At 46.1% G+C, this 12,370-nt stretch overlaps 1 protein-coding gene across 1 annotated transcript in view; it reads right to left on the reverse strand.

The window, feature by feature from the left end:
* Window positions 1–351: 351 nt before the first annotated feature.
* DPP9 (dipeptidyl-peptidase 9) overlaps window positions 352–12,370 on the reverse strand; it is an 18,255-nt gene continuing 6,236 nt past the window's right edge. Inside the window, exons 4-20 of the mRNA XM_009577605.1 lie at window positions 11,228–11,401; window positions 10,832–11,000; window positions 10,560–10,673; window positions 10,130–10,258; window positions 9,557–9,618; window positions 8,928–9,028; window positions 7,295–7,472; window positions 6,366–6,531; window positions 6,178–6,257; window positions 4,473–4,625; window positions 4,121–4,256; window positions 3,270–3,415; window positions 2,821–2,967; window positions 2,516–2,668; window positions 1,808–1,950; window positions 1,358–1,469; window positions 352–857 (exon numbers count right to left, since the gene is read on the reverse strand). Coding sequence (XP_009575900.1) covers window positions 765–857; window positions 1,358–1,469; window positions 1,808–1,950; window positions 2,516–2,668; window positions 2,821–2,967; window positions 3,270–3,415; window positions 4,121–4,256; window positions 4,473–4,625; window positions 6,178–6,257; window positions 6,366–6,531; window positions 7,295–7,472; window positions 8,928–9,028; window positions 9,557–9,618; window positions 10,130–10,258; window positions 10,560–10,673; window positions 10,832–11,000; window positions 11,228–11,401 — 2,256 coding nt within the window. The 3' untranslated portion in view covers window positions 352–764. The remainder of the gene's footprint in view (window positions 858–1,357; window positions 1,470–1,807; window positions 1,951–2,515; window positions 2,669–2,820; window positions 2,968–3,269; window positions 3,416–4,120; window positions 4,257–4,472; window positions 4,626–6,177; window positions 6,258–6,365; window positions 6,532–7,294; window positions 7,473–8,927; window positions 9,029–9,556; window positions 9,619–10,129; window positions 10,259–10,559; window positions 10,674–10,831; window positions 11,001–11,227; window positions 11,402–12,370) is intronic.

Here is a 12,370-nt window from a genome sequence, read left to right on the forward strand (position 1 = left end):
GTAGCCAGCTGCTTCAGCTGCCACGCTACCTGTTGGCACAACTCTGCTTGCGAGCAGCCATTAGAGAAAGGTATCAGAGGTCGCTGTTACTGACCCCAGCCACTTCCTCCATCAGCTCTGCAAAATTAAACTGAAAAATAGAAAAGACTAGTGTTGCATGCTTCTGTAGAGCTCTCTTCACATCCCAGGGCTCCACATTGTCGCAGCAGGGCCAGGACAGCAGGGCCAGGACGCAGCAGCAGCAGCGGATCAGCTCTCCTGGGGCTTAACAATAGGTAGTTCTCTCTTCCCTCCCACTCCTGGTTTAAGGCAGCTTGCTGATTCGGCTCTTCCATTTCCAACACAGGCACTGAGTTCTTGCAGGTAAGAGTATGGGAACTGCAGAGGTGCAGTGGAAGGGGAAAAGGATAGGGGAGAGAGAGATGGACACAAACCTCAGCCTCGGGAGACAGACCACTGTCCATTGATTCCCAGGATAGAGGGAGTAGCAGCAAAAAAAGCATTAACAGCCAGGCCGGAGGAGAGGAACAGGATGAGCAGCCGAGCAGGGGCAGACCTCCAGCTTGGAAAGTGAGAGAAGGTGGCACTGTCCAAAGGCAAGGTGCCCTCCACCCTCCCCCCTCGCTTGGGGGGGACACCCAGCCCGACAGGGGCACTCAGCCATTTGTGCTCTGGGTTAGATGGCTGTCAGGGGAGTTGGTAGTGGCAGGGCACAGGAGGGGGAAGGTGAGCTGTCAGTGTCCAGTTTGCAGAGGCTTGTGCTCTCAGAGGTATTCTTGTAGAAAGTGCAGCAGCGTGATTTCATAGTGCTCTCCTGACTCAGGGCACCGAATACTGTGTCTCTCGTTGGGGTAGATCTGCGCAGAAGCAGAGAGACAGGGCAGTTAGCCAGGAGCAGCTCATTCAGCACAGACAAGCCTCCCTCACATTAGCCCTTTTCACTCAACCCAGTCTCCATTGAGGCAAAAAGGTGCCAGGGAAGGTATAGAACATCAGCCCCTCTCCCTCATTGCGCTGGCGTGTGCTGCTAGTCTGCTCGGCAAGTCAGCCACCTCTGCTGCCACCAGCCAAGTGAGACAGCAACAGTTCAGCAGAGAAGGAAAGTTCCAGGCCTGAGGGCAGGAGCCCTGTTTGCAAACGCTTTTAGATACAGGCCACATCTGCCAGTGATGAAACAGCCACAGTGCCACCTCCTGGCCACCTCTTGGAGTCAAACTAGGCATTTACTGTCATCTACATGGCAACAAGATGTGGGAACACCTGCCTCCACCTTCTCCCACCCCCAGAACACACAGCAGAAAACTTTTTCTCTTTCCAGATTTAAGGACTTCTCCCACTTCACTCTTGTTCCTCCTACCTGCAGCTGGTAAGGTTTTCCAGCCCGGATTAGCTGTGATACCAGGAAGTTGGTGTGAAAAAAGTGCACATTTTCATCCAAAAAGCCATGGAGGATCAGCAAACGATTTGGCCTGGAGATGGGATGAGAGATAGGATGAGAAACCACACAAAAAGCTCTGCAGTGGGTCTGAGCAAAGAGCTGCCAATCAGCAAGCCAAAACTGAGCAACAGACAGGCAGTCAAAATAGCGTAAGGCCATGGACGTTGTCCTCGACCCCTCCCTGGCAAAGGGGGCTGGGGGTACAATGGCACCATCTTGCTGCAGAAGGCATCAACCAGCCACACGAGTTAAAATTAAATGGATCAGAATCCATCCATTCTTTTGGGATTCAGCAGAGGTGCAACTGGTGGCACCAAGCAGGACCCGGGAGCAGGTTTTTAGCAGATCACTCAACCCCACGGTACTCACTCATTGGGAAGCTTTTCTACATGTAATGCCACAGAGCCAGCCTCATAACCTTGCTGGTTGTTTTCTGGGATATCCATGTACCGCTCAGTATACCCGGTGTCATATGCCATCCAAACTGTGACAGGAGCACCTGCTATAGCAATCTGTCAAACAAATAGGTGGCAGGAGACAGCCTCAATTATTATGTGCTAAAGAGTTCAAGTGTTCCCCGTTTTCCTGAAGAGGCAGAAAAAAGGCTCTGGACTGTTCCGTCACCCAGACCAGGATTCTTCTACAGCAAACCCACATAAAACCCAGATTCCTCTTCCTGCTATTCCTCCTATGGTCACAGTGGGGCAAATTCCTGCATATCAGCACTAAAGGCTTCCCCTTTTAAGGAGGACTTGTGGAATGATCCAGAAACCGTGCTGGGGACTTGGGAAGGGGATTAGGAATAGCACATCAATTATCTCATTGGATGCTAGGCTAAGTCCTCCATTGGCAGTCACTGGGGAATCAGCCTATCCCAGAGACCCCATTCTCATCAAGCCGCAGACAGATCTGTAAGCAGAATGCTGGACTGTAGCCAGGAGCTACAGGCAGGACTGAGGGACATTTTCACCCGTCCATCAGAAACATCAAGCAAAAAAAGCCAACTCCAGATGCCATGAGTTACAGAAGCTGAGCGCGCTAAGTATCCCAAGATGACAGCCCCACCTCCAGACTTACCTTGAAGACATTGGGTTTACAGATAAGACCCATGAGGGAGAGAAAACCCCCATATGACCAGCCATGTATGGCTACCCGACTCAAGTCGATGAACCCGTATTTTTCTGCTACATAATGTAAACCTTCCACCTGGTCTTCTATCTCCACCTGACCCTAAAAGGCAACACGGAAGCTCAAGTTAGTGGCTTTCTAAATCTAGAAATTTGAGACAGAAAAGACAAGAGCAACACTCACACAGGAAACATGCAACCAGGCAGTCCTAGAAAGAGCAAATGAGCAGTGATTCATCAACAAAAGTACATTACCATTTGGTTTTTCAGGGCCCCTTCAAATTTGAGTCCTCGCTGGCACGAACCCCTTCCATCAATCACTACCACAGCATAGCCTAGTGACGCTAGCGTGTTTAGCCGTAAGTACTTGATTCCTTTGAAGGAGTTATTCACTAGCTGCACCTGCAGGAGGAGGGAAGAAAAGCTTCAGAGTGGAGCAGCTGCCTTCCAGTACCCTCCTCTGTCTGTCCCACTCTGTAGGATCCTAAGCCGGACAGCAGCCACTAACTGAGCTATCAGAGCCATGCAAATCAGACTGAAAGCTGAAAAAATCATCTGAGGTTTGAAGCAGAGATCAAAATAAGAGATCCAGTGCTCACTGCTAAGCAAAGCATAAGTCTTGATGCATGACTGAGCTACACAGAGCTCTGCCCTGGACAGCAATCCCATGGCCAACACCAGCAGTCAACAATCTGGATTATTACCTGAGGGCCTCCGTACACAAAGAGCACTGTGGGATGCTTCTTCCCAGGTTGGACATCATGAGGTTTGTAGACCATTCCGTAGAGCTCGACATCTGACTGAGTGCGGAAGTGAAAGATCTCAGGTGGGATATAATCTGGGGGACAACCTGCAGAAGGAAGTTCAGACACTAGCAATGCAGTAACTGGCAGCAGGCTCTGCCTCCTACCCCGCCTGGACTAGCTCATTCTGACCCTAGTAAGGGCTCTTCCAATACCAAACCGTACCAAGCCTTAGCAATGCCTTTCAGAGAAGCCTCTCCCTGGGAAACAAACAGCCTTTATACGGCCTGCATAGGGCAATTGGCCATATAGAGTGAAGGGATCACGCAAGAAAACATCATCACCTGAGTATTCCTCAGAGAAGGCATGCTATGCCACAACAGCAAGATGTGGAAGGTTAAGAACAGGAACAGGTCAAATGGAGAAAACATTTGCAGGAGGGGTTCATGAGCTGCTGTGAGCTATATCTAAATCCTTAAAGGCCTTGGAATGAAGTAGCCACTGCATCCCAGATACTTGCCCCTCTTCAGACAAATCATGAATAAAGAAACATCTAAACCCACAGACATCTAAACCCTGCACCCTGGAGCACTGCTTCCACTCAAAGCATGAAATAGTAATATCTTAAAAGCCCATATACCATTTCCTGGGTGAGCTACCCTCTAAGGATATCTCCCCCCTAAGATAACACAACTCATTTTCCTTTACGGTGAAGTTACTCGGGCCACCTCCCTCTCCATCACCTTTGCCTACCACTACTAGGAAGAGTATCACAGACATAACCTAGCATTGAGATGTTCTACAGGACTTACTGGCTGCCTCCATCATCCTAGCCCAAAACTTGGGCTGCTTGTGGAGTGGGTTGTCATCGGAGCCACTGAGCTTGTAGACATGCACGCAAGGTGGAGTGCTCACGCTGCTGTAGTGGCTGATGAACATGTCAAAGTTCTACAGATGGGAGAGAGAAGAATTAAGGGAACAAGGTCTTTCATTTCCCACATCTAATCTCCTCCACGCAGTTCTCAGACAAGAGCTCCCACATCTCAAGGAACCAAGACAAAGAAGCCCTCAGGACTCATTACAGGTCATGATTCATTACCATTCCCAGTTAGGATCCCTGTCAGTCAGGAGACAAGAGTGTCTTCTATCTACGAAACAACAAACCTGGCTCATTGAACAGCTGTGGGAGAAGCCCGGAGTGGTGAGTCGCACAATTTCTCCAGGAGACTCATAGCTGACTACGTAGAGGTGGTGCTCCAATGGGGTGTCCTTTGTGCCTTGGAAATACACCAGCTTTGTAGCCTCATTGACCCAGATCTGTGTGGAGAAGAGAGGGCTCAGCGACAGAAGGATGACAACTACTGCTCCTTTGCCAGTTCAAACAGTCTGGCCCCAGGCAGAGTCAGCTTAAAACACAAATAGACCATGACAGACTGCTCGTGACATTAGGGACCGTACACAACGCCTGTTGATATGATAGGCTAGAGAACACATGCGCAGCACATATGAAGAACTGCATATAATTCAATGAAGTTACAAAAAGCGGTCACTCAGCTTTTTTGAGAGACTCAAAGCATTTGCTTACGAAGGAGCATAGAAAGTTGGGCTCTGTTCCTCATAGGTGAAACTAGGAAGATCCTGTGCTTAAATATGGCTTCTTCCCATAGTATGTCTGGATTATAAGGGTATACGGATATTTTTTCCGGCAACCATCATAATGAATTCCCACCTGTGGAAGGATCAGTCTAATAGCTCTAACAGTACCAAACTTCAAGCCACATTAAAGTATGTTTTTAATGTCCAGATAAAGCTGCTTCTAAAAACGACCTGGCCAGCCAGGAATAGAAGCTATAGCTTTTAAATACTCCATTGATCCAGTAACAGTAACTGAATTGTTTTCCACCTTACAGTTTCAAAATGCTGAAGCCCAAATGCTATTTCTGACTAACCCACAGTTTGAAGACCGCTGTGGACAGCAAAGGGAAAAAAAAATCCAACTCAATTGGCCAGGAAAACCGGGCAGAGCCCTGTGGAGCAACAAATGCATCAAAATAATTGCTGCTAACACAATTTTAGCCATAACACATGCAGGGAAGAGCTGTGGCCAAAATCAACAGCATGTACAGTAAGAATCCACATGGGGAAGGACAGCAGGTTAATTGCAGACTGAGGAAAAGCAGCAGAAACCAAATGCATGGAGCTGTAGGCCTTTTAAAAAGTGAGAAGTGAAAAATCCAGATTAATTGGAAATGAACAGACAAGGTCTTTATTTTGACAGAAATCACCTGGGAGCATTAAAGAGCAGACTCAGAGTTAATTCCTGAAGCAAAAATGGAACTAGGCTTCTACAAGATTAATAAAAATTCATTTCTGGCTATTCTGCAACCAATAACAGATACAGTTTCTCCATATTCTAAATTGCTTTAATACTCCCTAGCTGCCTTCTTCCTAAAGGCTCTACTAAGGGATCAGCTGGAGACCAAGAGTTCACTCTAAGCGCTAGGACATATTTCCAATTCACCAGTACTTATTGGGGTTAAAATGCTTCGGCAAAGGCAGCAATCCCAAGCTTCTCCACAAATAGTTCTTTGTTGCTCTTGAACCTCAGATTTGTGTCCTTTTTTATGGCCTGACTCACTCATGAGATTTACTTAAGGAGCAATCTGAAGTCTGATTAAAAAGGCAATCAGTTCAATGTGCACTGGACTACAGCACTTCTGGGGAAACCAGAGGCAGCAATAAAAAGAGAAACAAAATGAAGCTTAAGTAGTTCTAGCTGGTCCCAAGCGTAATAGAGGGCGTAGGCCAGAACCATGGGCAGACAATGCAGAGCTGTAACACTGCAAAAGAAATTAAAAATAACCACTACCTTCGATCCATGCCTCGCCAACACCTCCCATTCCCCACCAGTCAGGGCAATCTCCTCTTTGATAGCACATTTGAAATCATCTAGAAGAAAGAACATGAGAATAAGTCACTGTCTTCCCCAGAAAACAACACAAGCAAATCAGGGAGGGAGCTCCCAAAGCTGAAGCGCTCACAAAGTGCAGCTCTTACCCTCACTGTGGACATATGGCTGCACCCAGTCATAGCTGCCTTGCTTTAGGACTGCTGTGACTCTGTACAGGTGACAGAAACCTGTTTTGCATTCGTTAGCTCGGATAAAGCAGAGTTCTTCCTCCCCTCCTTCCGGTTGGATGAAAGGATAGAAGATATCATGAACCTGTCACACAAAGCAAAAGACCCACGAGTGATTAGTATTGAGACAGCAGAGACATAGCCAAGGGAGTCAATGCTAAACCACTGGACTTTCAAAGGAAAGGAGAGGCGGGGAATATCTTAGATGAGCAGCTAGTGGGAAAAAGCCATTCCATACTTTCCTATTACCACAAAGAAACTCTGGGCCCATGTAGACGACCATGTGCTCTGGGCTTTCCATAGCTACCACCGAAACCAGCATCAGTCTTGCCTCTGAGCTAGACATTTCAGCTACATGAGTCCCACAAGGTGGTTGCTATTCCAACACCTTAGGAATGCCACAGTGTGAACTTCAGGCCCCTTTGTCACTTCAGTACCAAGATGCTTAATCTTAGAGACCGAAGTTTATTCCCTGTCCCCTATGTCCATCACCCATCTAAATAAGTACAAATTCAGGGATTAGGGTTGCTCATGCCTCAAGAAGCCATTTAATCTTGTAACAAAATACTCCCAAAAGAATGGCAGTGTCGAAAATGCCTGTGTTCACCAAGAATGTTGGCAAGAATTAAATGAACAGCTCCAACTGCAAGGAGACAGCATGATCCTCATCTCTTCCAATGCTGACTGCATGAAAGTCCTTCTCATGGCTTTATCAAATCCCCTGAATTAACACCAAATCTGGCACTACTGAGCATGGACTAAACTGGACACACAGCCAACACAAAAATGGTTAACTGTGGGGGAGGAAGGGGCAGCCTGTGTTCTCCTCCCACCCCTGAGCATCTTACATTTATCCACACATCAGTGGTTTCTTCATAGATCACAAATGGCTGGACATTTTCTGGCACAGTTTTGGCAAATTCAGCACGCTGCTCCTCATTTTCTGGGACTGGAATAAAGAGTCCTGGAGGCAAAAGGATTAGCTGCAGCCGCTGCTGAGGTCTGTCTAGGAACATAGCCCAGGCACTGGGGAAAGAAGTTGGAGGTGAATGTCAGTACCACAAAATAGATGTCCCTTTCGAACACTCAGAACATGCAATTCTTTTTCCCCCCGCTGGCAGAAAGCATTTAGGCATCTGAATGCAAAGCTTTTCTCATCATTGCTGCTTTCTGATCTCCTGGAAGCTTTGCCAACAAACATGTATTGCCAGACATCTCTGGTATTTCACAGGGGTATCGTTCAGACAAGATGTCTGACAGATTTGCCAGAGCATCTATTCCAAGGGAACACTGTTAACAGAACCCTGTCTCCAGAATGTAACTCTTCCTTGGACAGCTCCTCCATCAGGAAGCACTATTTGTTTTCTAGCAAGCTCCTAATGAGCTGAAGTGATCACTCTCAAAATGATCCATTTGTAGCTTCCTCATCGCACGCTGCGCTAGCAGGGAAAGGCACAGACCTAAGACAACTGCCAAGTGAAGGAGTCGCTTCAGTCTCAGCCTTGTTCCTCTCCAAGGAGAGTCATTTGAAGTGGTGCTGCACTGCAGGCCTCTCAACATGACAGATGGCAAGCCACCGCTGCATAGTGCGGCTACCCCGAGGCCTGGAAGTGCATCAAGGGAAGTTTCATCATTAAGACAGACTTTCAGATGCCAGTTCTCCCTAGCATCTCAGTGACTGTAGATTTCATGACTGTGGATTGATCTAAGTATTCAGCACATTTAGGTAAGCTCTGGTGCAGAACATAAGAATCACCTATGGGATTACCTTCTGTAAAGCTGTACGAATTTACTTTCCAGAGCAGAAAATTAATAATGAGTTACAGAATGCAATCTTCAAAGACAGCTAAGTCACTTTAACTTTATCTGGACAGAAATTAGTTAACAGTCAAGCAAGCTTTTGAGGGGAAAAAAGAGCTTTAAAATTTCAAACCAATCAGATTGGTGTAAATTCTGTAACTCTTCAGGCAAGGCTGGCCAGCACAAGACTGTGTATCACATTTGGAGCAATAGCCAGCTATGGGAGCACACCGGTCACAGAGCAATCCTTCCCCTTGTACACACTGCGCGAAGGACTTGGCACCACGCAAACTGCCCACTTTCCCGTGATACATTTGGCATTGATCACAAACTGGACCAATGAACAATGATAAAACTGCTCACAGTACATTCTCATTTTCAGCAGACGTTAAACAACTTCAATGCAAAAGAATTCCCTGGGACTGCCCGCTTAATATATCAATGTCATTTAACTTTGTGGTTGTGACTTAAACTGCCCAGCTTGTCACTCCGGTCTACATTTGATTAATTCCTACTTTTAGGTATTTATAACACTGAAGAAGCCAAATACTCATGTGCCATTTCTGGCACTCATGGGTTTAAAACCAGGTCATGACTACAATACAAAGCATGTCGAGGGCCTGCAATAGTTCAGCCAGGGAAGCCCTTGGAAGAGTTAGTTCAGAAGAAAAACTTATGTACTATCTGCCATCTCGGGTCCATCCAGCACGGGCAATGTACTCCACAGTCGGAAACAATGCAGCAAATGGTTGCACCAGCTCCTTGTCCTGAGCACACACAATCTGCAGCAAAAGGAAGGTCCAATATCAAATCAGAGTGCTACCAGACCTCCCCACCTCCTCCAATGGAAGCTCAGTGGAATGGGAGAATAAGGAAGTTTAACTATTGGCATCAGCAAGGGTCAGGCCAGGAGAAGCAAGCCTTTCTACAAGTGGCAGGAAGAGAAGGGAAAAACAAGCTTCAAAGCAAAATGATTTTGGCATTCAGCCACAGAAAAGGATACAGCCAGGGACTGAAGCCCAGGATTAGATTGGGCTTCAACCTTCCTGCCAATGTGGTATACCAGGCTAACCCTACTTCTCACTTTCCTCCCCTCTCCCAGCTGCCTCTCCACCAGAACAATACTTTTCAGCATTTTAAAGTTTTCCTGTTTCTTGGATAAACACATTAGAGAACCAGGTATTACAAGAGGATGAAAACAAAGGCTAACACTATCTAGGATTTCTTAGTGACCTTGTCTTAATTCTAGGGAGCTTCAGAAGCAGTCAACCCTCCTGTGCAATATCCCATTCTGAGTTCTTATCACTTACCTTACCCTTGCTGTCTGTTTTAAATTCCGCCAGTTTTAATGTAATCTTGGGGTTTTTGCTGCCTGCAGAGAAGGAGTGAAAGAATACCAAGATGACCAACTTGAACACCCCGTGGTTATACACAATACAGCTTCTAGAAAAGAACTGACCCCGGTCCTACTAAAATGGCTGTGTGTGAATGTACAAATATCAAATTATGCATGAGAGCAAACACCACTGTAATCACAAGAGTTATTTTGGGTATGGGAAAAGTTTGCTTTTGCCTTGCCTAGTTGGTTGTGCATGTTCTCAGGAGGGAGAGGAAAGACAGGATTCAAAATGTATTCCACAATATGCCACCAGATATATTCCATTTTCTCAGCAATCCTTTCATTTAAGCTGAACTTTAAATCCCATTCCTTTCTTGCAGCAGATTTTGGGCTCAGAGACTCAGTTAGGCCTCAACATTTACAACCAGCTTCTATATCCTAGTAAGTGCCTAGATTAATCATGCAAAGTTTATAGCGCAAATTCCACTGCTTCTGCCAGCAGGAGTCAAGAGTTGCATTAGCAGTCCCGTGGTATTTCACTTACCTGTTCTGGGGTACCGATAGGAGTCTGTTTTTCTTTCCTCCAAGGCAGGTGAAGGAACATGAATTATCTCCACCTCTGACTCATCCACTTCCTCATACAAGATCCGCAGTGTTTTTAAATCCTCTGAACCTAGGAACAGATAGTAAGCATGTTTGCTACAGTGTTTTCCAGCTGTTTCTGACTTGCCTGGAGCACTGCAGCAGTACTCTGGGGCAACAGAGCATAGATCTCTGTATAGCTGGCAGCTCCTAGTGACCACCTGCAAATACTCCTCAGAACATAATCATAATCCCTCAGTGTTTTGTTCCTTCAGGTGACCTCCCCAGAAAAAGACCAAACCCAGGCCAAAGGAAAACTTTGCTCAAAATATCATTCATAGCAGGGGCTGGCGACAGTTACAGTGTCAGAATTTGATAAGCAGAACACTGACCTTCTGTGGAAGTTGTGGGACACCACCAATAGCCCGTGAACCGATCAAACTCCTCCTGAATAACAAAAGTGGCTACACCAGCAGACTTGGGGTCATCAAGAACATTGGATAAACCTGGAGAGGAACAAAGAGACTGCATTTACATCTCCTTGGAAAAAGCTGATTCAAAAGAAGAATGTACTTGTAAGAAATAAGCCATGAAGACATGAGTCCTTCAAGCGCGATTTGTCAGAAGGAATTTCCTTTTGAATCTGGCAAGAAGTACGAGTTACCTTTATGGCAGTATGTCATCCGCTTCTCCTCTCCCGTCTCAATATTTGCTACCCACAGATCATTGTTATTAATGAATGAAAAGAAGGCAGGGTCAGCAGGGCAGATCTTGGGATCCATTCGTGGCCCCGTGCATTGAGTCTTGATCTCCAGAGGCTTCATTGGAGACACCTACAGCAATAGACACACAAACAGCTCCATACCAAATCAGCTTCCAGCTTCATATTTAAAGACTTGAACCACAGATGCAGTACAGCCCATGAAGTGATGGCAAACATAGCCCTGACAGGACACAAGAGAAATGACCATAACCGAACCGATGCAGATGTGCAGCCATCTCCAAGCAAAAACATTAAGACCATTTCAGATGATATTCATAAAATCATTAGCAGACTCACCATGAAACCATTCTTGCCCCCATCTCGACAATGAAAGAGGCTGTTGCTGGCCTGGAAAAGGAATAGGCCACTCTCACTGTGGAAATCATAAGATGTTATACCAAAGACACCAAGTCGCTTGCGTTCCCTCAAGAGTTCCTCTTCTCTAGAATACATCCCATGATGAGGGGTTGCCTAGTATTGAAGGAAAGGAAAATCTGAAAGAATCTGCAAGGAGAGAAGCTTTCACAGAACAGGAATGTTCCAAGACTGGCACCACATAGTCTGTGAATACCCAAAATACAATCTAACAGACAAAAACAGTCAGCAGTCTTACCATACAGGTCCATAACTACTGTACTCTAGGCTACAGGTGTGGCCCAGGAGGACTAAACCAATCACATGCCCGAAGTTCCCTCTACATAGAAGGGATGAATTGTGAATCTATCATTTCTGCAGCTGGCACTTCAGCATGAACTGAGGACAGCTGCACTTGCTCTGCTTATGCAAATCAGATGTAAGCAATTAACTTAATGACATTATCTACAGCCTTCACAAACAGTTTCCATGTCAGACACTGCAAACAGAAGCTCTTCCGGGGATCTTGAATTACCCTGAAGGGGACTAGCAATCCAAATGGGGTCAAGACAGCTAAATTCTTTTCCACCAGGAACCTTTTTAGCAGGGAAGAAAGACCAACACCCTCCAGTTTCTTCTTCATCAATGCTGTTAGTGACAAAGGACATTAAGATACTGCAATCAGGGAGGGGAAAATTCACCCACTTTCTGGTTCACTCGCAACAGAATGTAGGGCAGAAACAGCAGTTTAAGTTCAACTTCCCTGACTTCCTTAAAAGCAGGAAAGATGACACAGGCATTCCACAGAGCACATTAACAAGCATGGCAAGAGCCCAGACAAGATACCCAGAAGAAAGGTGCGCTGTCCTGATAGCTTATAATCTGAGGTAGACTACATGCTAGTTTACAGAGTCCTCTTTGCTAGGTCAGCCCTTTGCTTGCCACTTCAACCGCTGTTTTGCACTCGCTGCCAGCTTTATTGCACATGCATTCATCTTGCATTATGAAGCAAAGCAATTCTCAATACAACAATCCTACCAATACCATTCTCCGTGTCTTATAAGCTGCCACGCTATTATCGCTACG

Source organism: Fulmarus glacialis, unplaced genomic scaffold, assembly GCF_000690835.1.
Source record: "Fulmarus glacialis isolate BGI_N327 unplaced genomic scaffold, ASM69083v1 scaffold29145, whole genome shotgun sequence".
NCBI classification, from domain to species: Eukaryota; Metazoa; Chordata; class Aves; order Procellariiformes; family Procellariidae; genus Fulmarus; species Fulmarus glacialis.